At 40.8% G+C, this 27,718-nt stretch overlaps 1 protein-coding gene across 1 annotated transcript; it reads left to right on the forward strand.

Moving 5' to 3' along the window:
• The first annotated feature begins 252 nt into the window (after positions 1-252).
• LOC127632843 (palmitoyltransferase ZDHHC1-like) lies at positions 253-27,718 on the forward strand. Its single transcript, XM_052111689.1, is given in 12 exon segments — positions 253-901; positions 3,131-3,379; positions 3,693-3,868; positions 4,361-4,462; positions 7,016-7,143; positions 7,296-7,451; positions 14,495-14,616; positions 16,824-16,915; positions 24,970-25,084; positions 25,257-25,359; positions 25,946-26,178; positions 26,180-27,718. Coding segments are annotated over 11 exon segments (1,776 nt in total). The 5' UTR covers positions 253-901; positions 3,131-3,160; the 3' UTR covers positions 26,510-27,718.

Below are 27,718 nucleotides of genomic sequence, written 5' to 3' on the forward strand. Positions count from 1 at the left end.
AATGCTGCACAATTTATGCCAAACAGAAAGAGCACAGCACGACGAAATAATCTGAAATCACAAATAAACTGAAACTAAAAGAGTTTGAAACCATTTTCCTCTCTCAGTTTTCATTTTATAAACTTTAAAATGTACCCTTTCAATAAACACGTTGCGTTTTTCATTGTGTAATACTTGACGCAAGAAGATTATTTACTTTGTTATTTAGTTTTATGACTTTTAATTTGAAATTAAATGTATGCACCGGTTTTCCCGGATGTAGCTGCGTCGGTCAACTATTGTTTATACAAATTGTCACCAAATGCCAAAAAGGTGGATTTGACGCCGTTGTATCTGTATTGTAATACCTTTATTGTTTGCAATCTTAATAGTAATTTAAGCAGCTTGGATTGATTACATGTTTCAAGCGCTTTTGATACTGAGCGACCGAGGGTCAGATGTAGATGTGATTTGTTTGCAGAATAATTAGTTAACGGTATAGTCAGTCGGCCGTGCTCTCATGACACCGGATAACTCAGCGAGAACTGCTTTCTGTCAGTGTCTTTTATTGGTTAGATGCACAATAGCAGGTTGGTTAACTACTATCTCTAGTCTAGACGAGATTGACTCACCCACTGTTGAGAGTGTGTATGGGCCACTGTGCCGACTACTCCGCTCTCATTCTACAGCCAGAGAACAAATGTGTTTTTTTATTATTTTTATTATTGGATTGAATGAGTACGCGTAGAGCTAGCCGCCACACAGAGGTGTTTTGTTGGTGCAAGGGATGAGTAAGGCTGAATGATGTGTCGGGTTAGTGGCGGTCTTCCCGGGAAAGACAGGGGATTGCATGTAATGCTGGCTGACTGAGGACAGAGATGTTGTGGAATAGCCCAAAGCTCTGTCATCACTAACTGAGCTGGTAAGTTTTATAATTTACCTCGAGGCTGGTAATTTCTTTATAACAAATCTTGGCTAAAAGAATAAATATAAAAAAAATACTATGTTGAAAAACACAATATCAGAGTGTTTCTTTAACTTGGTGCAATTTCATGTACCAGACATTGATTTAAATTTCTTTATATGTTTAAATATACAATATTTTCATATAAAACATGTTTTTTTATTATTATTATTATTTATATATATTTTTATTTTATTGAAACTTGCTTGGAAACATGCCTCCATCATTGAATTCTAGTACATATTTGACTGTTTTAGCCTTGTCCCAGATTCATATAGCCAATCTTAAACTATGAAAGTCCATTATAAAAGTATGAATGAAGAGCATGCATTAAATGAAACATTAGATGATACAAGTGGTTTAAAATAAATAAATAAATACAAAAAAAAAAAAAATATATATATATATATATATATACACTCACCTAAAGGATTATTAGGAACAACATACTAATACTGTGTTTGCCTTCAGAACTGCCTTAATTCTACGTGGCATTGATTCAACAAGGTGCTGAAAGCATTCTTTAGAAATGTTGGCCCGTATTGATAGGATAGCATCTTGCAGTTGATGGAGATTTGTGGGATGCACATCCAGGGCACGAAGCTCCCATTCCACCACATCCCAAAGATGCTCTATTGGGTTGAGATCTGGTGACTGTGGGGGCCATTTTAGTACAGTGAACTCATTGTCATGTTCAAGAAACCAATTTGAAATGATTCAAGCTTTGTGACATGGTGCATTATCCTGCTGGAAGTAGCCATCAGAGGATGGGTACATGGTGGCCATAAAGGGATGGACATGGTCAGAAACAATGCTCAGGTAGGCCGTGGCATTTAAACGATGCCCAATTGGCACTAAGGGGCCTAAAGTGTGCCAAGAAACCATCCCCCACACCATTACACCGCCACCACCAGCCTGCACAGTGGTAACAAGGCATGATGGATCCATGTTCTCATTCTGTTTACGCCAAATTCTGACTCTACCATCTGAATGTCTCAACAGAAATCGAGACTCATCAGACCTGGCAACATTTTTCCAGTCTTCAACTGTCCAATTTTGGTGAGCTCTTGCTAATTGTAGCCTCTTTTTCCTATTTGTAGTGGAGATGAGTGGTACCCGGTGGGGTCTTCTGCTGTTGTAGCCCATCCGCCTCAAGGTTGTGCGTGTTGTGGCTTCACAAATGCTTTGCTGCATACCTCGGTTGTAACGAGTGGTTATTTCAGGCAAAGTTGCTCTTCTATCAGCTTGAATCATTCTCCTCTGACCTCTAGCATCAACAAGGCATTTTCGCCCACAGGACTGCCGCATACTGGATGTTTTTCCCTTTTCACACCATTCTTTGTAAACCCTAGAAATGGTTGTGTATGAAAATCCCAGTAACTGAGCAGATTGTGAAATACTCAAACCGGCCCGTCTGGCACCAACAACCATGCCACGCTCAAAATTGCTTAAATCACCTTTCTTTCCCATTCTGACATTCAGTTTGGAGTTCAGGAGATTGTCTTGACCAGGACCACACCCCTAAATGCATTGAAGCAACTGCCATGTAATTGGTTGATTAGATAATTGCATTAATGAGAAATTGAACAGGTGTTCCTAATAATCCTTTAGGTGAGTGTATATATACAATAAGTTAAATATTACTAGTGAGCAAAATATTTTCAATATATTAACTAATATATCTGTTATTGAGCAAAAGTATGCAAAGTGTGGAAATATATTTAATTGCATTTATTTAGGATACATAAAATGTTAACTACGAAATTAGCCTCAGCAAGATAAAGGAGTCCCTTACTTTAAAACCATTTCAAATGTAATTTCCATTATCGTCATTTCCACCACAGAAGTCTATAAACACAAATACAGAATTTGTGATGTGGTAGAAATGATACTGTGGTGGGAATCATGACTTTCAGAAAAAATTACATAAATCTACTTTTATGGATGTGCATAAACTATTGGACAATGTTAGTAGACAAATGAAAAACATAGTTTGAAAATTGTTTAAAAAAAGTGCCTGAAATTAAAGAAGCACCCACCAGTGTTTGCTCTTTCATTAAAACTCAACTAAATTCTAAACAATTATCAATTATCAAAAAATTGTGTTACCCTTGTCGTGTTTCATCAGACAGCATGACATGAAAGCTTGTGAGTATTGTCTTATTAAACTTGTAATGCGTTTCAAAGGCTGGAGTGGCAGCAGAAGGCCTCCCTCTTATGGATGTCTGCAGTAAGAACTCAAATCGCACAGCCCCGGTGGGCGAGGGGGGACTCAGGCAAGCCGATGTGCCCCTGTGCTCTCGGACCAATGGCTGGAGCTGGCCTCCACACCCCTTCCAACTGCTGGCCTGGCTGCTTTACCTGTACTTCGCTGTCATTGGTTTTGGTGTGTTTGTGCCTCTGATCCCCACACACTGGATCCCAGCTGGATATATTGTATCCTTATTTCGTAGTTTGTCATTTGGCCAAAGAAACTATTCCTGCAGACAAAGCTCCTTCATCCACATGTTATTATTATGAATGTCTGGTAACCTGTGGCGTTAGCTTCCTTTGGAGGTTGTGTAAAGCTATTCTGATTTAAATTGGTTAGAGAGAAGTAAATTATTTAAAGAGCTGTATTTGATCTGTGTTGTAACATTTTTAGGATGTTTGGCCTAAACATCTCATTATTTGTTTTTCCTGTTCTTATTCAGCCCATAAAGGTTTACTCATTACATGAACAATATTAAATCTTTAACTCAGTCCTCAGTGTACAGGGATCACATTTGTCTGTCACCTGTTCATGCATCTGATGGCGGTCTCCATCGACCCTGCAGATTATAATGTCAGAGCTAAGAGTTATAGGGGACCCATGCCAGTTTTTGACCACACCAAACATGCACACGTCATCGAGAACTGTCACTGCTACCTCTGTGAAGTTGATGTGTAAGTACAGACAGATGGTTCTGTCATTTTGTCTATGGTTGTGTGGGTATACATGTGCTGTGAGGCACAAAAGCTGTAGTCAGGGCTGTATAGAATGAACAGAGAGGACAGCACACACACCATTTCCTTAATCAGATTCAGTGCATCTTTGATGTCTTCATGCATATTGTACTAAAGCAATTAGCCAAGAGTGGTTGTGCATTACAGTGGCTATCGTAGTGTAAGGGTGTTTTGAGGCATTATACAATGTTCTCTTTTACCCCCTAAAACCATGGCAAAATCTCTGTAATGGAGGTGATTTTTTTTGTTGTTGTTTTTTACTTGAATAAAATGGTGGTTAATACAATTCCCAAGCCTTATATAAATACAATTTGTTTATGCCAGTAATAACAATTGTTCAAAAATAATTCAAAACTTTGTAGACCTATTAATGTGGAGTTCAGTTGATGTGCTATCACAGTCCCCAAACCTTTCTTGTTTTCTTCTTTCCAGGGGCCCAAAATCAAAACACTGTAGTGCATGTAATAAATGTGTGGCAAGCTTTGATCACCACTGTAGATGGCTAAACAATTGTGTGGGCAGCAGAAACTACTGGTGAGTCATTTTTACTTCCTCCATACTCTGTCATCATGTGGGTCCACTTCACTTCCTGTTGTTTCCTTGGACAGCAGTTAGTAGCAAGCTTTTTAATCAGTATGGCTGATTCTTTGTAAAAGACTAATATTCAGATACATAATTTTATAGTAAATGAAACTTTAGCCAGTATGCTGGCTAGAATTGGACATGATTTTATGGCATTGGTAGCATTTTCACAAGTGGAAGTCATAAAGAGTCAAGTGGTGTTGCTTGGCATAACATGCAAACAGACACTCATAACTAAGTTTTATGTAGAATAGAACACCTTTGGGATGCTGAATAACTAATTTTAGCAACATAATTTTGAAAAAAGAAATATGAAGAAGAAGAAATATATATATATATATATATATATTTAAAGAGGTCATGAAATGCTATTTTTGTGTAATTTTATTATATTCCCTGAGATTCCACTAGTAATGTCAATAAGGTTTTTTAGTTTATTAATAAATGATAATTTCCCACCATCTCTGGTCCTCTGTTTGAAACACTCGGTTTTGGCCTCTCCAGTAAACTTCAATGTAAACAGCCACTGTTCTGATTGTGTACCATCGTGCAGCCCCACAAATTTAGCCAATATTTGAAACTCAGTCAGAAGAGAATAAACAAGCTCTCCACAACATTATAAAACTACATTTCAGGGCTCACACATAATGCATATCCAACACATTGCATCCGAATATTGTAAACTATTAAACAGTCATGACTTATGAAATATTCATGAATAAAACGGTTTACTCATGGTTTTGCTGTCAAGTCCAAGTGTTTTTAACAGCCCAATTATTCTTCAATAGCAGTTCTTTTGCAGTGCTTGAATCGTGTTATAACTGGTTCATAAGCAGTCCATGCTGATATTTGCACATACAAATTCCATAGCTCAATGAACAAAATGCACACACATGCACTGCGCAGATTTTATTTTATTTATTTATATTTTATTTCAAACAATAAGACATACATATAGTATGACATATAACAATGGCAGTAAGAAGCATTTGATTTTTAACAACATGATCAGTCAAATGCTCGAAAAGAAACCCACCCCGATCTTTTGTAGTAAAGGGAAAAACAAGAGCGAAAAACAAGAAACAAAAAAACACTAAAAAAAGAAAAGAAAAAAAACATGCACTGCACAGATCAACATAAACACATCCAAACGGTCAAAGACATACAGCTAGTGCTTGTTTACATACACCAACTATTAAAGATAGGGAAAATTGGCACAAGAACAGCAAGTTATAACTGACACCGTGTCTTTTAAAAGTGGCACGATAAACATGACAATGGTCAAAGATGTCTATGTAATGTATGTTATATGCACAAAAACCTTAGACATAGTCCAGATAGGTCCCCTTTTTGTGTTCAAGAATTGGCCTCACTAGGCCTTCTCTCTTCCTCTGTTTACGATACAAACTGAGCACTAGTGGGCGGAGCCAAAGGTGCAATGACACATGTTGTGAGGTGTGTATATACAACTGAGCAATGTCTTGTGATGCCACGAACACACAGTTTTGAAAACGCGATGTGTCAATAGAGTGGGAGATTTAAATGCTCTTTCTGACTGTGGAGGAAATTTTGTTTTTATAGTACAGTTATCTTTTATGTCTAAATATCAAGGAAAATTAGATTTTCTTCTCAATTTGATTAATGACCTCTTTAGCATAATAATATATATATTATTATGCTAAAGTGGTCATTAATCAAATTGAGAAGATATATATTACCAGTCAAAAGTTTAGGGTCACTTGCTCATTCTTTATTATTATTATTTTTCACATTTAAGGATAATAGTAAAGTTGTCAAAACTATGGTAGAACAGGCATGGAACTATAGGAATTGTATTGTGACTTAAAAAATTCTAAAATAAATAAAAACTGTTATATTTTAGCATCTTCAAAGTAGCCACCCTTTGCATAGAATTTGCAGAAATGTACTCTTGACATTTCTAGAGGTATCACCCTAGGATGATTTTAAACAGTTTTTAAGGAGTTCCCATTTATGTTGAGCACTTATTAGCTGCTTTTCTTTATTATTCGGTCCAAGTCATTCATTTCAAAAACTTTTTTTTTTTAAATCAAATTTTAGTTTTGTAATGAAATACACACACACACCAATTTTGTCCTTTCAGCTACCTGTTTAGCCAGCGTGCAGGCTAAGTTTTGAGCTTTGAGGCTTAATTACAGGACTGTGTTTGTTGACACATGACCAAATAAATGCTTTTGCAGGAATCAGACAATATACAATACAAAACATTCAGGCTAAGTTTTGAGCTTTGAGGCTTAATTACAGGACTGTGTTTGTTGACACATGACCAAATAAATGCTTTTGCAGGAATCAGACAATATACAATACAAAACATTATTGATTTCATTCAGTGATTTCAATATATTCAAACTGATGCCTCCTAGTGTCTAGGACCAGAGTGAGAGAATTTTCTGCATTGATTTCTCTCTTTGAAGCCCTGAGCTCAATCTTATTTAATTAATTTCTCTCTCTTTCTGTTCCTTGCAGGCTTTTTCTCAATAGTGTGATTTCTGCTCTGCTGGGAATTGTTTTGGTTGTAGTTATTGCCAGTTATGTTTTTATAGAGTTCTTTTTGGACCCATCAAAACTCCGATCTGACAAGCATTTTCTACAGGGTAAGAGGCACAATCTGTGTCAATCGTGTGTCTGTTTGAATATGCGTAAATTTGATCACAACAACATATTATATTTTGCAGATAATGTGATACTTCTGTCCACATGTTAAGTGTCTCAGCTTCTGTATTTCTCTTGATCTTTCTTCCTGCAGTGAAGAATGAGTCTGTGGTGTGGTTTGTATTTCTGCCAGTGGCTCCAGTCACCACTGCAGGTCCAGCCATTCCTGCTCTGGCAGGAGTCACTATTGCTCTGGGCCTACTGTCTGCACTTTTGCTGGGCCACTTGCTCTGCTTCCACATATACCTCAGTGAGTACACTCTTCTGAAAACGGACTTTAGAGAGAGCACTTCCAACACTGCACTCTTCTGATTTCTATATATTAGCTCCAAAGATAAAATTCTTACTCCAGTACTATACCCTTTTGGCCTGAATTATTCTCTCATAGTGTACATTTTCTCAAGAGTTATGTGCCATTGAAAGTCCACTGGCAAACTGCTTCTGTGGGAAATTATTTGCATACTTTTCTAAAAGTAATTTGACATTAAGCCACACTTGAAAATGTAAGAATGTCATTGCATAAGACAAAAAAAAATTGTAAAGAAAGATAGCACAAGCATGATTTTCAAGCAAAACATAAAAAAAATAAATAAAAAAAAAAAAAGTAAAACTACAACATATGTACTGTTATTTGTGCTTATCTTGAAAGTTATTTTTTCAGTACTGTAGTAAACTACCTGCATTTCTTGAAATTTGACAGTACAGTTACTCTCAGATAGATTGTGTCAGAGATCAGTTAGTAGGCTGTTTTCTAAACACTCATCATGGGAATTAGGATTATGTATTCCTCTGAAACCTGGAGTCAGCACCATTTCGTTTAGGCTTAGTTCCAGTCCATAAAAGAGACCACAGTATGATTGCTATATTGGAAATCAAACGGCTTGGGCCACTTACCATTGTTTGCAGTCAACAGGGCTGTTCAGTTTCAGGCAGATCTGTGCATATAGTGCCATCCCTGGTAGCCAAGGCAAAAGGACACCACAGGCAGGAACACATAATTTTCTAAAGTCATGCCGACAAAGAACATCATCTTACGATCTGTCTCTGGTTTTGTGGTATTTGATCTCCTGTTACTGTGAATGTTATTACAAGTAAAAATGTTCTCTGTAGGTTTTAAGTTTGTCAGCTTAAAGTATAGGATACATGCCTAACAATTACAGTTGAAGTTAGAAGTTTACATTCTAACGGCATGTACGCCTACGTGAGCATGCGCGAAGACTAGGCATGCTGGATAACGCCAGTCTCCGACAAATTTGACAAACTGTGGTAATGACAAATGATTTTCTGATCTAGCATGAAATTTGTTTAAAACCTGAGGTTCATCGTATGCTATGCCCCCAAAGAAGAGAAAAGCACAAACAAAGCACGGAGAAGTGGACCTTGCTCAGCAGGTGATCGCTACAGACATGGCAGCTAAAGAGGCTAACATGAAAGAATTAACCTCTCTGATTCGCAGGATAATGCGAGAGGAACTTGATGAGGTGATTAATAGACTTCAACCGCAGCTTAATGCTGTTAAGGAGCAGGTGCTTGTTTGTGCTACAAAAATTGGTGAAATAGAGGCTTCATTGTGTAGCTTCGACAGCCGTATAGCCAAACTGGAGGGCGTAAATGAAAGTTTACGTAAAGATAATGATGAACTTAAGGAGAAAACTGAGCGCTTGGAGAGTTACAATCGTAAATATAATGTCCGTGTTATGGGTTTGACCTCTGATGTCGAGAAGGGAAATCCTATAAGTTATATGTCTCAACTGCTAAAAGAGTTGTTCAGTGATAAGCTCCAGCTTGAGCCAGGGGTGGAGGTGGCGCATCGTGTTGGATCTAAGAGTAAATCTGGGCAACGGGTAATGATAGTAAGACTGCAGAGGCTGGTAGTGAGAGATGAGATTGTGCGGATTGCGAAAGAAGAAAGGGTACTAGAGGTTCGCGGAATGAAACTTCGCTTATTTCCAGATATCTCGACGGAGATGGCTAAAATACGAGCGAAGTTTTCAGGACGTGAGGAAGAAACTATGGAGTGCGGGAGCTAAGCATGGCATAATTCACCCTGCCACCTTGATTCTGACTTTCAAAGGAGATACAAATAAGTTTTCCAACCATCTAGCTGCAGAGACATATCTAAAGACGGTCATAGAGCCTGAGTTGGAAAAACAAGACAAGGAAGAGGCTCGATAAGAGGTAGCAGGAAGAATTTTGTGAGACTGTAGAACGGAATGTTTCATAATAACTAAATGATTATAAGTTTGTTTATGTGTTTGTTACAGCAGAGTAATGTGAAAATAATTTATGTTTATGTCAGGAGATGGCGTGGCTGCCAATTGGGTTTTGCTCATAAATGTTGACAAGTGGGGTGTGCATAAGTGTGGGTGTGTGTGTGTGTGTGTGTGTGTGTATGTTGTTTAGGTTGTTTGTATGTTTCTATGTGGTTTTGTCTGTATGTTTTTCTGTTAAATGTTATTTTTTGTTGTTGTACAGCTCTACTATTGACAGATGTTCAATCAGATACAACGGTTATGGTAAAAGATGGATTAAATATTAAAGGGTTACGCATAGCACATTTAAATGTCTGTAGTCTGAGAAATAAGATTCAGGATATTTCGGAAACACTAATAAATAATAATCTGCATATTCTGCATATCAGAAACTCATTTAGATACAAATATAGACAATTCATTATTGCATATAAATAGGTACAATCTGTATAGATATGATAGAAATGCATATGGTGGTGGGGTTGCAATTTACGTTCAAAATCAAATACCTGCAAAAATTAGAAATGATTTTAGTTGTGTGGGTGTAGAAGCTTTGTGGTTACAAGTACAGTTACCACATCTTCGGCCTGTTCTAATCGGTGTTTGTTATCGACCACCTAATGTACCCATAGTTTATTTAGATAAGATTTGTACTATGTTAGACAAAGTTTGTGATACAAAATATGAAATATATTTTTTAGGAGATTTGAATATTGATTGGCATTTGAAGAACTGTTCGTTAAAAAATAAGTTGCTTTCATTAGCAGAGATCTGTAATTTATCACAAGTTGTTAAAAAATCAACTAGAGTTTCTTATAGATCTGATGGCACAAAAATAGCTACATGTATTGATCTAATTTTTACAAATGCCGCAGACTTATGTTCAAAAGCAATTTCTATGCCGGTAGGCTTTAGTGATCATAATTTAGTTTCAATTAATAGGAAAACTAAGGTTCCCAAATCAGGGCAGAAAATGATTGTTAAAAGGAGATTTAAACATTTGAATGAAAATGAATATTGTGAAGAAGTTAGAAATGTTGATTGGTTAAAGATATTAGTTGAGGATGATCCTAATAGAGCCTTAGAGGCTTTTACTAGTTCAATAATGCCAATCATGGATAAATATGCGCCATTGACACTAATTACTGTGAGAACTATTGCTGCTCCTTGGGTAGATTTAGAACTTAAGGATCACATTAAGCTGAGAAATGAATTAAAGACTGAAGCAATCGCATCAGGAAACAGTATCCTGTGGAATAAGTATAGGAAATTAAGAAGTTTTGTTACTAAATTAAACAGAACAAAAAAAATAAATTATTATGAAAATAAGATCAAAGAGGCAAAATCTGATAGTAATAAAATTTGGAATATGCTTAATACAATAATGGGAAGAAAAACTGAAATAGTGCCATCTTTTATTGAAGTTGCCGGATCCTTTTTGACTAAACCCAGTGATATTGCAAATCATTTAAGTTCTTATTTCAAGAATAAAGTTTCAACTTTAAGACAAGGTATGAATCTGAAACAAAAAAGTTATTTAAATAATAGAACAATATGTAATAAAATAATGGGAAATAAAACATGCAAATTTGACTTTGAAAGTGTAAGTACTACTACTGTTGAGAATTTATTAAAAGTAATTAAAGAGAAACCATCAGGTGCTGATAACCTTGATGCAAAATTATTGAAATTAGTAGCTGATGTAATTGCTAGGCCTATAAGTTATATAATAAATCTAAGTTTAGAGAAAGGTATTTGTCCTACTAGTTGGAAAGTAGCTAAAATTATGCCACTTATAAAGAATAATAAAGAACCACTGTCGGGAAAAAATAGTAGACCTATTAGTATTTTATCTATTCTGAGTAAGATTACGGAAAGAATTGTTTTTGAACAAATCAGTATGTATTTTAGTATAAATGATTTAAATTCTGTTTATCAACATGCATATAGATAGGAAGGAACATTCTACAACAACAGCTTTGGCTCAGATAACTGAGGACTGGATAAAAGATATTGAAAATAAAAAGATTGTTGGAACAGTATTGTTAGATCTGAGTGCTGCTTTTGATGTACTGGATCATGAAATTTTGTTGGAAAAGTTAATTTGTTATGGTTTGGAAAAATCTGCTATTGAATGGATTAAAAGTTATCTTGCCAAGGGAATTTACTGTAACATTTAATGGGAGTAATTCTGATATACAGACTCTTGATTGTGGTGTGCCACAAGGGATCTTCCTTTTGTTTTAGAGAATTCCACCATGGCTCTATATGCTGATGATTCTACAATTTATACGTCCGCGCAAACCCTTGTTGATCTTAATAAAATTTTACAAGTTGAACTGAGACTAATTGAAAATTGGATTAGGGACAATAAAATGGTGATTAATGCAGAGAAAAGTAAATGTATGGTGCTAGGATCCAAGTATTTGTTAAAAGATCCGCTTGTGTTGAGTCTGACTGTGGGGGTATTGTAATAGAACAGGTCACGGAGGTAAAGCTACTCGGTGTGACTGTTGACAATTTGTTAAATTGGAATAGTCATATAAATCAAATATTATTGAAAATGGGCAGGAGTCTGGCAGTTGTTAAGCATTGTAGAAAATTTATTCCAAATCGAGTGATGAAAATACTAGTAGAATCATTAGTTCTATCACATTTGGATTATTGTTCAATTATCTGGTCAAGTACAACTGAAATGAATTTAAGAAAATTGCAAGTTGCTCAAAATAAAGCAGCTCGGGTAGTTTTAAGTTGCCCTTTTAGGACTAGTGTTAGAGACTTGAATACTAGGTTAGTTTGGCTAAGTGTAAAAAGTAGAATTAATTATTGCATTGTTAACTTTGTTAGGAAAATTGTTGTTACAAAAATGCCAGAAATATTATACAGCAGACTGTCTTTTTTTTAGTGCTGTGCATCAATATTCCACTCGTCAGTCAACAGAGAGTCACTTTTTGTTACCTCCGTGTCGAACTAACCTTATACAAAAGACTGTGCTGTATAGAGCAATGGTGGTATGGAATTCTCTTCTGCAGTTTTTGATTTTGGGAATGAATGCAATGAATTTTCGTAAAAGATTAAGACTTTATTTATTTACATTTGAATAATTGTTATTATTTTATTTTGTGTTGTTTTTTTGATATGATGGTTGAAAAGAGGAAAAACATTGTGAAAATTATGAACCCTATAGTAGTAGGGCTGTAACTGTGTATTGTGATTTTTTTTGTATTGTTATTGGTATGAATGTGTACACTCCTTTTTTGTCTATATAATGTATGGTTTTATGTTAAAAGAATATTTTTTTTGTGTGTGTTGAAGTCTATAGACCCCAGGAAGAATAGCTACTGCATTTGCAGCAGCTAATGGGGATCTTAATAAACTAAACTAAACTAAACATACACCTTAGCCAATAGCCAATTACTTTTAAACGCCGTTATTCTCAAATCCTGACATTTAATCATAGAAAAATTCCCTGTTTATGTCAATTAGGATCACTATTTTAAGAATGTTAAATGTCAGAATAATAGTAGAGAGAATGATTTCTTTCTTTCATCACATTCCCAGTGGGTCAGAAGTTTACATACACTTTGTTAGTATTTGGTAGCACTGCCTTTAAATTGTTTAACTTGGGTCAAAGATTTTGGTTAGCCTTCCACAAGCTTCTCACAATAAGATGCTGGAATTCTGGCCCATTTCTCCAGACAGAACTGGTGTAACTGAGTCAGGATTGTAGGCATCCTTGCTCGCACACGCTTTTTCAGTTCTGCCCACAAATGTTCTATCAGATTGATGTCAGGGCTTTGTGATGGCAACTCCAATACCTTGACTTTGTTGCCATTGTTTGCCATAACTTTGGAAATATGCTTATTCAGGTTATGTCAATATAGGACTCATTTGACTGTGCATATAGACACTTGTCTACCTGTTTCCTCCAGCATCTTCACAAGGTCTTTTGCTGTTGTTCTGGGATTGATTTGCAGTTTTCACACCAAACTACATTCATCTCTAGGAGACAGAATGCGTCTCCTTTCTGAGCGGTATGATGGCTGCATGTTCCCATGGTGTTTATACTTGCATACTATTGTTTGTGCAGATGAACATGGTAACTTTAGGCATTTCCCAAGGATGAACCAGACTTGTGGAGGTCCACGATTTCTTTTTTGAGGTCATGGTTGATTTTTATTTTCCCATTATGTCAAGCAAAGGTAGCCCTTAAAATACATCCACAGGTACACCTCGAATTGACTCCAATTAGCCTATCAGAAGCTAATTGCCTAAAGGCTTGACATAATTTTCTGGAATTTTTTAAGCTGCTTAAAGACACAGTTAATTTGGTGTATGTAAACTTCTGACCTACTGGGATTGTGATTATAGGCAATGAAAAGTGAAACAATCTGTCTGTAAACAATTGTTGGAAAAATTGCTTGTCGTGCACAAAGTAGATGTCCAAAACGACTTGCCAAAATTAAATTTTGCTAATATAAGTGGTAAAAATGAGTTTTAATGACTTCAACCTACATGTATGTAAATTTCTGACTTCAACTGTATTTGCCTATTGCCAGAAATTCATCATTTTAACTGCATGTGATCAACTCTTTCTTTGGGTTAATGCATATACATTAGGCAAGCTCAGGTTGTGCCATCCATGCTTGGTGATTCACCTGCTCCATATTTAGACCACTTTGGAGTTGATCATGCCCTAATTTGCTTGCTCATTCTTGTGTGCACCATCCAAACAGTCCCCAGGATAGAATAACAGAGGAAAAGGGAGACAAATCAGATTTAGGACAGAATTATATAAACAACAGAAAAAACTAAAAGCTTACAATAAAAAAGATTGGCATTTAATTATAGTATATTATATCCATGAACAGACCTTACTATGTGCCACTAGGGAGCATTCGTAGGTAATACAGTGGCAGTAGAATTTCTGAGATCATCACAAAATAAAACTTCTCTTAAGTTATTTGAGATTTTCTGTATTCTGTACTAATAATATGAATAAAATACTCATATCCTGAATTAAATTTGTTCTCTCCTTCAGTGTGGAACAGACTTAGTACATATGAGTATATTGTGCAGCAGCGTCATCGGCAAGAGGCTAAAGATTCCAGAAAGGCATCTCCTGAGAATGAATCTGCAATTCCAAAGATGAATCTTATCAAGGTGAAACTCATACAAATACATTTATGCTTAGCACAGCAAAATTTGGTTAAATTTAATTTGGAGTATGCGGTTTTCTGTAACATTAAAAACTTGCTATAAATTTATATTTTTTCTTACAGGTAACTTGCAAATGTACCTATTTGCTGGTGTATTTAGTGAATGATTACTCTTCAGAGGTGTCACCAATTTGTTGATGCAGGCATAGTTATCGCAACAGATCTGTATCAGGTTCATTCCACCTTTTATAGACACCTGCTGGCATCTATTGTTTTCGTGTACTTGCATATTAATATTTCAGGAGCATAAATCAAATGTACAGTTTTAGGGAAACATAGGTCTATTGATATCATGGCCAGTTTTCCTGGGACAGTCCCATATTTAAGCATTTTTTCTATATCACCTTGCATCTCTTTCCTGGTTGCCCACTAAAGCTAAGCACGGTTGAGCCTGGCCAGTACCTGGATGGGAGACCTCCTGGGGAAAACCAAGGTTGCTGCTGGAAGTGGTATTAGGGAGGCCAGCAGGGGGTGCTCACCCTACGGTCTGTGTGGGTCCTAATGCCCCAGTATAGTGACAGGGACACTGTACTTTGCATTGATCTGCCCCTAGATAAGGATATATCAATCTAATTTTTGCTGGGAGGGGGCTTTCCCGTTTTCCACAAGCAGGAATCTATTTATTTAAGTTTTTGCAAGAATACTTAATGCACGTTTTGTGGGAATGTCATTAATGTTTTAATTTGTGATAATTACATGTATATACAGTGGTTTGATTTTTGTGTAAATGATTAAGATGAGTAGTGAGTATGGACACGGCTCACGCAATTCTTATTTTATTGTGGCTTTATTTGTTGTGCTATTGCTATTGGTAGCCTTTGTAGTAAGAAGTTTGTATTCATAAATCTGTCAGTTTCCCACAAAGACTTGGGCATTGAATTGAAATATTGAAACATAGCAAGTATTGCCCACAAACATAATCACCAGGGTTCAGAGCCCATGGCAACCTAGTTGTTAAAACAACCTGGTTGTTAAAACAACCTTGTGTGGAGATGAAATCGTCTACGCAGTTGCTTCCCAGAGCAATTAACACATTCCCAGGAAAACGTCTCCACCATGCTGCTGCCAAATCCTCACAGGGGCGGCACATTGAGCTCACACTGAACTATGGGAAATGAGCGCACACCATGAGTTCACTTCCTGCCTCAGAACGTGTTCTGTGGACCGTGTGACTCTCCCAATATGGACCATTAGCACTGGGTTTAAATATAAGGCTGTGAGCAAGCGTGACAATAACATATTGCTCTTAGTACCACCCAATACCCAGAAACTCAAAGAAGATTACTTGGTAACATAAGCTATGCTGATGTTACCTTTTGTCAGTAATGTAACAAATTATATTACTTTTGACTTCGTATTTACAACTCCTATCTAGGCATAGCTGTCATATTTAGACAGGTTGGGATTTTAGTGAATGCTTTGCAGAAGTCTTTACTCAGTAGTACACCTCATGAAAGCACTTGAGTCGTACATTTGACTTCACTGTTTCTAAAGATCTGTTTTCTTTGGTCACTATGCAGATTTTCTGTTGGGCTGGGCTGCCATCTCAGTAATCATACACAAGCAAACATGTGCCGTCAGTACCCCACACCCTTAAAGTACACAAACTTGCCTGCACATACTCAAAACCTCATCTGTCCTCATTTACTATTATAAAATGCCTCTTGTTGTGGGCATAGCAACCAATGTCTATTGATTGACAGGTTCTGTTGCTATAATACCAAGAATTGGCATTGATGTGGGCTTGCATCTCATGCACTAATTAAAGCTCTATTAAAGTGGATTAAAGCCATGGCGAATGCTTCAGGAATTGCAGGACAGCTCTATATTTCACTCATCAGTCTAGCCAAGACCTGTGTTAATAGACCTAGTCCATGCCAACATTGTTCAGCAGAAATTGTGTAATTCTTAGATCACTGGAGACTTTTTGTTTAATGATCAATGACATTTACAATCTGTAGTCCATTTGGTCAGTATAGATTCCAAAAGGCTGCGTCCAATGAAGTCCTACTTGAGTTTTGGCATTATGCTTCTCTTGAATACTGCAGTACAGTACCCAAGCAGCACTGCAATTCTATGTAGAGTGATTGCTAGAATTCTAGAGTTTCTGTATCTCACCACTATATTATTTCCATCATCGTTTTCCTGCAGCAGCAAGTCAGTTATACTGGAACGCTCGGCTACACCAACCCTGAGATGGAGGTAGAAGATCCAACTGCCATGAGTGCCCAAGAAGGATCAGTGTAAGTTTTGCTAGACCAGGGGTTTTCAAATTCTTAAACAGTACTTTGCACATTTTGTGAGCCTTAAGGAGATGATTGATTCCTTTTAACAGTTACTCAAATAACAAAAAATCTCATTTATTTTATTGAGCAATTATGGTATGACGTCTGAGTCAGTTCAGCTGGAAGTGAAGGAGAGATATTAAAGCTTTTATTGGGCCTTTAAAATGTGAGCACCAGGATCAGTTTGCTTTTATTTTGTAAATTCTTCAACTGTAGTGGAGGAATAGTTCATAATCCAGGAGTATGCATTTAAAATCCATCTTTTGTGAAGCTTTTTGTTTCACTGAGAAAGCCCTGTGAATTGATTGTAAGGTGTTTTTTAAAGTATTAAGCTTCTTAAATTGACCAGTTCTTCAGAAGCAGTTCCTGGAGTCTGGTTTGTTTATGTGTCCTATTGCATAAGTATCAGTCAGCATTAACGGTAATTTTTTAAATGCCAATTACAAAACATTTCATGAAGTTGTCATAGAGACCGTTTTGTTAACTGAATGAGCAGAATTATTTCCCGTGACTTGAGTAATAAAGGACAGTTTTAAAGAAGTTTTCAGTGCTTCCGTTTAAATTTCCAGGGCATTAAACATGAAAGGCCTCACTGTTAAACTCCTGTAATCCCTATTCAGTGACAATTTTAAGTAATTGTTAGACAACTTATTGTTTTAAAAAAATATTAGGCAAAATATTAGCCTCAGTCAACATTCACTGACTCTGCATTTTTATTTATATATATATATATATATATATATATATATATATATATATATATATATATATATATATATATATACACACACATACACACATACATTGAAAGTGAATAGTGACTGAAACCAACATTCTGCTTAACATCTCCTTCCTCCACAGAATATTTGTATTTTTTTATAAAACCATTCCTTTATAAATAAAAGTCAGTACTCCCCAGTTACTGTACAAAATGGCCATTTAATGTTGACAAAATGCATCGAAATGTGAGAAGAAATCCTGATAGAGAACCTGTCCTATATAATAAGTTTGTTATAGATAGACAAATACACTTACGGAGACATGGTACAATGCCATGTTCCTTTGTATAGATTGGTTTACCAACTCTTAGATACTTATTTAAGTGATTTCCATGTGTGGGAATTCCCTGCATGAACATTGAACATGCAGGAATGATTCAAATTGTGTGCAATACCCATAATCCCATGCTGAATCTCACACCCTGAATACCACTCTTTTGAGGTACCGTGAGCCGACAAACCAGCAGTTCCCTCTCGAGAGGTGGAAACGAGCCTGCTTCCACCGTGCTGCCGCCCCCTCCGTTCTATTGCGTAAGTAACTTACGCTATGGGAAAACTCAGTTTCTCGAGAAATATTGAAGTCTTTATGTAAAACACATTGCAGCTGCACAGCAGACAGCAATGAGCGAGGCAGCTCGGTCATTGGCTGTGCTGCGGCAACTTGCTCGAACCAATGACGGGGCGACTCTGAACGCGCGACCAATGAGCGTGCGCTCCGCGCCCGCGCGCTCAGGGCCAGCCAAGATTAGCATGGCTAAGGCTATATATTAGGCGCCCCGTCATGAGAGTTCTTGAGATTTAATCTCCTTCAGCAAAGACCTTCTCTTCGCTGGATCCTCCGGATTGTTGGAGTCTTTCGCCCGCCGTTGAAAAGCCTACAGCAGGACCGCTAAGAGGACGCGGCGCCTTCAGCCGCCTTCGAAGCCTTCTGCTACGCCATCCGGCGCGCATCGCTGTATCCTTTTACTACAAGCGCTCGCCTCTGCAACGCTTTTTGATTAAGTAAAAGAGCAATTTTCATGGCGTTGTTGCAAATGCCTTCAGCCTGCGTCTTGTGCAGAGGCCCTCTTCCTGACGAGGATCGTCACATCATTTGCACTCGCTGCCTGGGACCGGACCACGCAGAAGCTGCTCTCACTCAGGGCGGATGCCCCGAGTGTGACTCCCTGGGCCTCGCCGAGCTGCGCGCTCGCTTTGCCGCTTTCGCCGCAAACGAGCCTGCTTCCACCGTGCTGCCGCCCCCTCCGTTCGAGCCGCGCAAGAAAAAGCGCCGCTCACAGAGGCTGCCAGAGCACGTAGACTTCAGTGACGTCACGCCGGCCCAGTCCCCGCGTGCTTCACCGCTACCAGAGATCTCCCCGCCGCCAGTCCATTTCACGAGGGCGGACCAGCACCCCTCCAACAGAGCGGTGGGTCTCGTCTCGTTTGGCGTGTCAGGAGACGACGATGAAAAAGATGACAGCCTCTCTATTGACGCTGCATCCGACGACTGGCCGGGCTCGGCTTTCGACCCCGCGCCATCGACATCAGCGGACACGAGCACGGGCAACAGCATGGACTCTGAGATCGTCCGCATCCTGTCCAAGGCCGTGGAAGACCTCGGGCTCGACTGGTCTTCTCCAGAAGAACCCGCCCGCAGCCGGCTGGACGAGTGGTTCCTGCAGGGGCGCCGGCAGGCCCCTCGACAGAGACCCTCTCCTTTCTTCCCCGAAGTTCACGACGAACTCACGAAGTCGTGGAAAGCCCCGCACTCTGCTCGCCTGAAGCCTTCTTTTTCTTCCTCGCTCTCCACAGTGGACGGCGCGAGAGAAAGAGGCTACGAGGGAACTCCGCCCCTCGAGGAGGCTGTGGCCAACCATCTGTGCCCACCCTCCACCGCTGGATGGAAAGCCAAAGCTTCTCATCCCTCGAAGCCCTGCAGATCCACCTCAGCTCTCGCCTGTCGCGCATACGGCGCCGCCGGCCAAGCTGCGTCAGCGCTTCATTCAATGGCGGTTTTACAAGTTTATCAGGCCAAACTTCTCTGCACCATGGACAAGTCTGAACCTGAGGCTTTCAAGGACCTGCGCAGCGCCACTGACGTAGCCCTGCGAGCCACGAAGGCCACCGCCCAATCCATCGGTCGGGCCATGGCTAACTTGACTGTCCTTGAGCGCCATCTGTGGCTGACGCTAACGGAGATGAAGGACGCGGATAAGGCGCCATTCCTTGACGCGCCTATCGCTCCAAGTGGCCTGTTCGGACCGGCGGTAAAGGAATTCGCTGAACGCTTTACTGAGGCCCGGAAGGATTTGCAGGCTATGCGTCACTTCCTGCCCAAGCGCTCCAGCTCGTCTCACCAGAGACCGCCTCAGCAGCAGCAGCGAGCCAGGGCGGCGCCTCCCGTCTCCCAGCCAAAGAGCAGACCTGAAACGGACACTCGACGCCGCTTGCATTCCGCTGGCCGAAGAAAGCCTTCTGAGCAACGAGGTCCTCGGCCCAAGATCGTGCTGAACCCGGAGCCTCGTAAGTCTTCCTAGCAATAGGAAGAAAAAGAGAGAGTACGTGTCTCGCAAAGGCTGGACCACTCTCTCTAAAACATGTAAAACATTACCCAGTCACAGAAATGTCTGTACAGCAGTCAATGGGCCAGTCACAGAACTCGCTCACCTGCAATCAAACGCGACACACAGAAATCACGAAAAGAGTCATTTTCTGCCTGTGTCACTAAGGGTTCACATGTCCACACTAAAGTGCGCATTCCCACATATCAATACTGTCCAAACAGTGCCAAATACTTCCCCAGCTCAAGCTGGACGTCCCATAAATGTAGATCGTGTGCCTATTGTCATGTATGCACCACTACACACAAGCACTGTTCCCAAAGTTATAAACACTTCCCCAGTAAAAGCGGGAAATACTATAAATGTAGCGCGTGTGCCTGCTGTACTGCATGCACCCCTACACACAAACACTGTATGCATAGCCAAAAAACCCCCGCCGCGAGCTGAAGACTTTATGAAAGTGGTGCGCGTGCCTACTACAGTATATGCACCCCCACCCATAAACGCTGCCCATACAGTTTCAAACAGCTCTCTGTCTCATGCCGCAAGCATCACAGATGCGATGCACGAGCCAAGAGACTCCCCGCTAAGAGCGGGAAGCTTTATGAATGTGGCGCGCGTGCCTATTACGATGTATGCACCCCCACCCGAAAACTCTGTCCATACAGTTTCAAGCATTTCTCCGACTCATGCTGCAAGCATTTCAGAGACAGCGCGCGTGCCTGTACTCTCACACGCACCCCTGCACTCGGCACTCAACACGGCTGCTCAGCGCCCCTGCGCCTCTGAGAGCTGTAAACTCAGTGTTAGCACAAGGCAATTTGCCGGTGGGGCCCATACGTCACTGCAACACGCCCCCAGCCGGCATTCAGCCCATATCTGTGCGAGCAAATGCCTGGTAAAAAATCCCCGACATGCCGAAATGGGTTTTGAACATAATAAAACACGGTTACTCACTTCAATTCGCTCGCAGACCACCCCGCTTTTCAGCGGTGGTCGAGACGAAAATGAGGAAAGATGTGTCACATGTTCTACGCACCGAGGTGCTCAAACTGATAGAGAGGGGCGCTATAGAAACTGTTCCTCCTCCTATGAGCGAGGCGGGTTTTTACAGCCGTTATTTTCTCGTCCCGAAAAAGGATGGTGGCCTCCGCCCCATCTTAGATCTCAGACATCTGAACAAAGCTTTAATGATTCGCTCGTTCAGAATGTTAACGACCAAACATATCCTCGCGCAAGTTCACCCCGGGGATTGGTTTCTATGAGTGGATTTGAAAGACGCTTACTTTCACATTCCGATAGCGCCTCATGACAGGCCTTTCCTGAGATTCGCTTTCGAGGGACAGTCATACCAGTACACAGTACTACCATTCGGCCTATCATTGGCCCCCGTACATTCCACGAAATGTATGGACGCGGCACTTTCCCCTGAGACAGCGGGAGTGCGGATACTGAATTACCTCGACGATTGGCTAATCATAGCACAATCAGAGGGTCAGTTAACAACGCACAGATCTTGGATTATCAGCCATCTAGAATGCCTGGGTCTGAGAATCAATTTTGCAAAGAGCGTGCTATCCCCCAGCCAGAATATCTCTTTTCTGGGAATAGTGCTAGACTCAGTGCAGATGACAGCCGCCTCTCATCAGAGTGCGCGCTCTCTAATCGACGCCTTGCAACATCATTCAGAACGGCGCGGCGCTCCGTCAAACGATTTCAGAGAATGCTCGGTCTCATGGCCTCGGCATCAGCTGTACTCCAGCTAGGATTGTTGCACATGCGCCCTCTCCAGCTGGCTCAAGAGCCGTGTCCCCACTCACACGCGTGGCGCTCGGGCCACTTTTTGATCAGAGCGAATCACGGCTGTATAAAAGCCCTGACGCCCTGGAAAGCCGTCAACTGGTATCAAACCGGGCGTGAGTCTGGGTGTGAATACGCGGAGAAAAATGATCACGACAGATGCCTCCAAAATAGGATGGGGGCCCTTTACGAGGGCAGGCCTGTCTCCGGCTTTTGGTCAAACCCGGAAAACGCCTACATATAAACTGTCTGGAAATGAAAGCGGTCGCCTTGGCTCTCAGAGCCCTGCTTCCGTACCTGAAAACTGAACACGCCCTGGTCCGAACGGACAACATGACGGTAGTTTCAGTATATAAATTGCCAGGGTGGACTCAGGTCGAGCTCCCTGCACTCTATGGCCAGGGAGCTCATCTTATGGTCAAGGCACCACCTGCACTCGCTGAGAGCAGCGCATGTGCCAGGCGTCCTGAACCAGGGAGCGGACATGCTGTCCAGAGACAAGGTTCTCCCAGGAGAATGGTCTCTCCACCCCCTGACGGTTCAGTGGTTATGGCAAACCTTTGGCGAGGCAGAGGTCGACCTCTTCGCCTCCAGGGAAAATGCGCACTGCCCCCTTTTCTTCTCAAAGAGCACGGAAGGGCTCGCCCAAATCTGGCCGAGCCGCCCCTTGTATGCTTTTCCCCCGATCGCGATGCTACCTCAGGTCATCAGTCGGATCAGGGAAGTGAAATGTGCAGTGTTCCTGGTAGCCCCACTCTGGAAAAACCAGACGTGGTTTCCAGAACTGATGCAGATGATGCAATCTGCCCCATGGCCGATTCCGTTGAGGCTAGACCTCCTCAGGCAGGCCAACGGGATGATTCTTCATCCCCGCCCCGATCTGTGGGCCCTCCATGCATGGCCCCTCAACGGGTTCCCGAGAACCTCCCCAGTGGAGTTTTGAGAACCATCACTGAGGCGCGAGCGCCCTCTACGAGGCGCTTATATGCCCAAAAGTGGAAAGTGTTCAGTGACTGGTGTGATACCAAGAGCTTGAACCCCAAATCGTGCGAGATACCAAGTGTACTCGCCTTCTTGCAAGAGCTGCTGGAGGCTGGCCGCACACCCTCCACGCTCAAAGTCTATGTGGCTGCCATAGCGGCGTCACACAATCCTGACAAGGGACGCTCATTAGGGAAAAACAATCTAATCATTCATTTCCTAAGAGGCGCAAGGAGGATGAACCCTCCTCGCCCCCCCCTCGGTGCCGATCTGGGACCTGGCCACGGTCCTGGACGCACTCAAGAGTGCCCCGTTCAAACCTCTCCGAACCGTGCACCTTAAACAGCTCTCGCTCAAAACGGCGCTCTTGCTGGCGCTCACCTCAGTCAAGAGAGTGGGCGACCTGCACGCGCTGTCATCAAGCGCTGCTTGCCTGGAATTTGGACCTAACGACTGCAGAGTTGTCCTTAGGCCAAAGCACGGGTATATTCCTAAAGTGCTCTCCACACCCTTCAGAGTACAGGTGATATCTCTGGCAGCCTATCGTCCCTCAGCAGACTAAAGCGACGCTAATTTACTCTGCCGGGTCAGGGCGCCAGAGTATATTTGGAACGTTCTGCCCTGTTCAGACAGACGGAACAATTATTCGTATGCTTTGGCGGCCGCACTAAAGGTCTTGCAGTTTCAAAGCAAAGAATATCGCGCTGGATAGTGGATGCTATAGCGCTGGCTTATGAAGCCAAGGGCCTTCAATGCCCCTTAGGCGTCAGAGCTCACTCTACGAGGAGCATGGCCTCCTCGTGGGCGTGGTCGAGTGGGATACCCATTGAAGATATTTGTGCGGCGGCAGGCTGGGCCTCACCTTCGACATTTATCAGGTTTTATAACCTACAGGTCCCCTCATTGCATTCCAACATTCTATCAGCCTGACTATAGAATGGACTGGAGTATGTATATGCTGAGCATTATCTCCTCCCTTATAGGTCCGTCTCTGACTGACTTAAAGGATTTTTTATGCATATCAGTACATAGAAAACTCAGTACATAAGATATGTGCTTGTGTTTTTACAATGAGCGCCCCACCATGGACCTCCTTGGGGCAAAGGCGCTCTGTATTTTCCCATTATATAGCTCGCCGTTGGCCGGCTTGTTGGATAATCACTTTGCTTTAAGGCTCAGGCATCCGCCTCTGGCTTTATAGAGCGAGGTCAGCACGCACGGCGTTTTGCATGGTGTTCCCATAGCGTAAGCTACTTACACAATAGGAGAGACCTCTCGAGAGGGAACGACTCTGTTACTAACATAACCTCGGTTCCCTGAGAGGAGGGAACGAGTATTGCGTAAGCTGCCGTGCTTGTGCTTGGTCAGTTCGCTTCAGTCGATTGAACCTAAAGAACTCTCATGACGGGGCACCTAATATATAGCCTTATCCATGCTAATCTTGGCTGGCCCTGAGCGCCGGGCTGGCTGCACGCCATTGGTCGCGCGCTCAGAGTCGCCCGTCATTGGTTCGAGCAAGTTGCCGCAGCACAGCCAATGACCGAAGCTGCCTCGGCTCATTGCTGTCTGCTGTGCAGCTGCAATGCGTTTTACATAAAGACTTCAATATTTCTCGAGAAACGGAGTTTTCCCATAGCGTAAGCTACTTACGCAATACTCGTTCCCTCCTCTCAGGGAACCGAGGTTACGTTAGTAACCGAGTTGTTATTCAGGGTGATCAGAATTTGGAAACGGTTTGTCATAACTTTTTGTCATTTGTCTTTTTGTTTTCATCTTTTTGACATAGCTGGATAAAACATCCAAGAGCTTTTAGCAATCATAATCATTTATTTTAACAAACTGATCTATGGCATAACATCTTAAGTTAATACGAGTTGTGAATGTGAAAACATTGTGTATGTCCACGCAGGCATTATGGGAACGGCCGAGTCAAAGGTCCATCCGAGCAAATAGGTGAAGAAGACCACCTCCCTGCTGTCTCAACAGAGCGCAAAGCATCACCTCGCCCTCGTAAAAACACGCAGGTGTGAAACAATCACACATACAAGAACAACTAGACACACAAAAACGTTTTTATATCAGTGTCATTTTAAGGGTTTAAATACAAAACCAATGGCCTGTTCACCCTACTGTGTACTTTGACTGAAGTTAGCAGTTTGCCTCAGTATGTGAAAACTTTCTTGATGATTTGCTTAGAAAAAAAAGAAGAAAGTGCGCAAACTTGCATCTGAGATAAGCAGTGACCGGTCAACTGACACCAGCACCACCAGAGGCATGCCAAAGACTTCTGCTGAGCAGGGTAAGACACATACACATCAGATGATTACTATAATATCTTATTGTTCGTTTTATTTCGAAAATTAAAAATTCTGGAGAAAAATTTTGATTTCTAGAGATTCTATTTTTTGAGGTGCATCACTGAATTAGGATATTAGTATGTTAAGAAATGCATTGCTTTGTTATGATATTAAACAGTGCAGGTAAATTAGTATCACAGAACACCCAGTTTTCTTTCATCTTAGAGTGTAGAATAGCACTTGATTAAAGTGCAATAGGGTGTAATTATGTAATATGTTGGTGGAGAAGTAGTCTTTTCTTGATTTATAACTTTATTTTTAAGTTGTGGTTACACTGTTTGAAAATTTCTGTGCTCTAGAGTTATGCATGTCTAGTTCAAATGTTTGATCTACTGTTTATATCCCTGTTCAAGCTGTTCTTGGCTGCAATTTCAGTTGTTCTGTGTAGCAGTGTTCAGTGTTGTTGAATTTTTTTTATAAACTGGGTGATCATTTTACTGTTCAGAACAATATTTTCAGTGGTGTGTTAAGTAGTCACCTTTGTGATCTGTGTCTGTGTGTGTACATGTATTTGCTTTACACAAATAGAGTCCTCTGTAGCTGCCACCACTGTGTCCTCATCCCTTGGTCAACGCTTACCCTTCCCAGCATTTCCTCTGCGGGCCTCCCTCCTTCCTCTTGCTCTTGTACAGGCTGCTGGCCCCCCTGCTGAATATCATTCTGACTCTGCAGAATCTCTGGAGGAAATCCCTGTAGCAATGGCACGCCTTGGCAGCGCCGCCCTGGCAGGGGCTTCGACCCCCATCTGCACTACTACTGCTGCTGCTGCTGCTGCATGATGCTGCTTCTGCCAACTACTCCTCTTCTCTCCAGTGTGCTTTGCCTCCCTCAGCAGCTGGACAGCCGCTACCCTCCCCTCTACCCAGGACCAAGAGGAAAGCATCAGCTCGTAAATCTTCAGAGCAGATGTTTGAGATTGTGTCCCATAATCTAACTATGTTTGTGAGTCGAGAGAGTGGTGAGCCTGCCATGCACCGAGAAGGCATTAGCTCTGAGGAAAATTCACGCTTAGCAAAACGCAAACAGACAAATAAAAAGAGAAGTGTGGAGGATCCTAAACCCGGCATACGAGGAGGAACCCCACTGGCATAGCAAATACTACACACTACAGAGACACAACACTCCTAGTCAGGACTCATGGGCATTGATCCTCTCTCAAAAAAGTTGAGTTGTTTTGAAAACAAGAGGATCAGATAAAGACTAATCTGATATATCTGATCTTTTTTTACTGGTCTTTTTTACTGGTCCATCTACTGGTTTAAACCAGTAATGCTTGTTGTCATCGGTCAGTGACGTTTGGTCTAAACTCCAGATGTGAAAGCTGATGTTAGATCCTATGCTTTGGACATTGATGCACAATAAAATGATCCATCAATAAATCTTTTGAAGAATCCTATCAACAATGTTCATTACAAACTAACTAACTTAGCTTTTCAGAAATTCCGGTACGTTTCACGACAATTTCACTGTAGCATTGCAAAAATATGTTTTAAAACGTAATGCAGCTGTCTGTATTTATTTATATATGTTAAATGCCAAAGTTCATTTATGATGCATAGGTTTTCTAAGCTGAAACATGCTATTTGACAAATTATTATGATTTTTTTTTTGTCAGTATTTGTACATTATTCCAAAAGTTACCTTATTTTTTAAAACTGTTATTATTATCAGTCTTTTATTTATTGTTGTTTTTATAAGCATTTATTTGGTTGTTTGAATCAAATCCACATGTGTTTGTGTGAACTTGACTCTTCAGTATGCACTACAGAGTGTACCTGTAGTAATATTTGAACCTAAAGTCTCTTATGTTTTCAGTTATTTCACTGTTTCGAAACTGCTAGCTGTGAGACAGTTGTTGCCTGATAGGGAAGCAATAAGAAATATGTTTTTGTGCTTTTTTTTTTTCAGTTATTATCCACCAATTTCTTTTTAACTACATTTTCTTCTCAGTCACCAATGAGCAAGGTTTCAATGGCTCTGTTTTCATTTAAGCATTTAAATATTATATGAAAACTGAAGTGTATATTTGTAACATTTTAATAAATGTTTGCACTACAGAGGACTTTTGGGAAATGCTTTCTATGAAGCCTGTACTTATAATGCATAATTCTTAAAGGAATATTCTGGGTTCAATACAAGTTAAGCTCAACCGATAGCATTTGTGGCATGATGCTAATTACCACAAACTCATTCCTCCTTAAAAAGAAATGCAAAAATTACAATGCAGGTTACAGTGAGGCACTTACTGTGAAATATTCTGGAATACAATGGAATGGCACTTACAATCATGTTTTGCTACTC

Source organism: Xyrauchen texanus, chromosome 1, assembly GCF_025860055.1.
Source record: "Xyrauchen texanus isolate HMW12.3.18 chromosome 1, RBS_HiC_50CHRs, whole genome shotgun sequence".
Lineage (NCBI taxonomy): Eukaryota > Metazoa > Chordata > Actinopteri > Cypriniformes > Catostomidae > Xyrauchen > Xyrauchen texanus.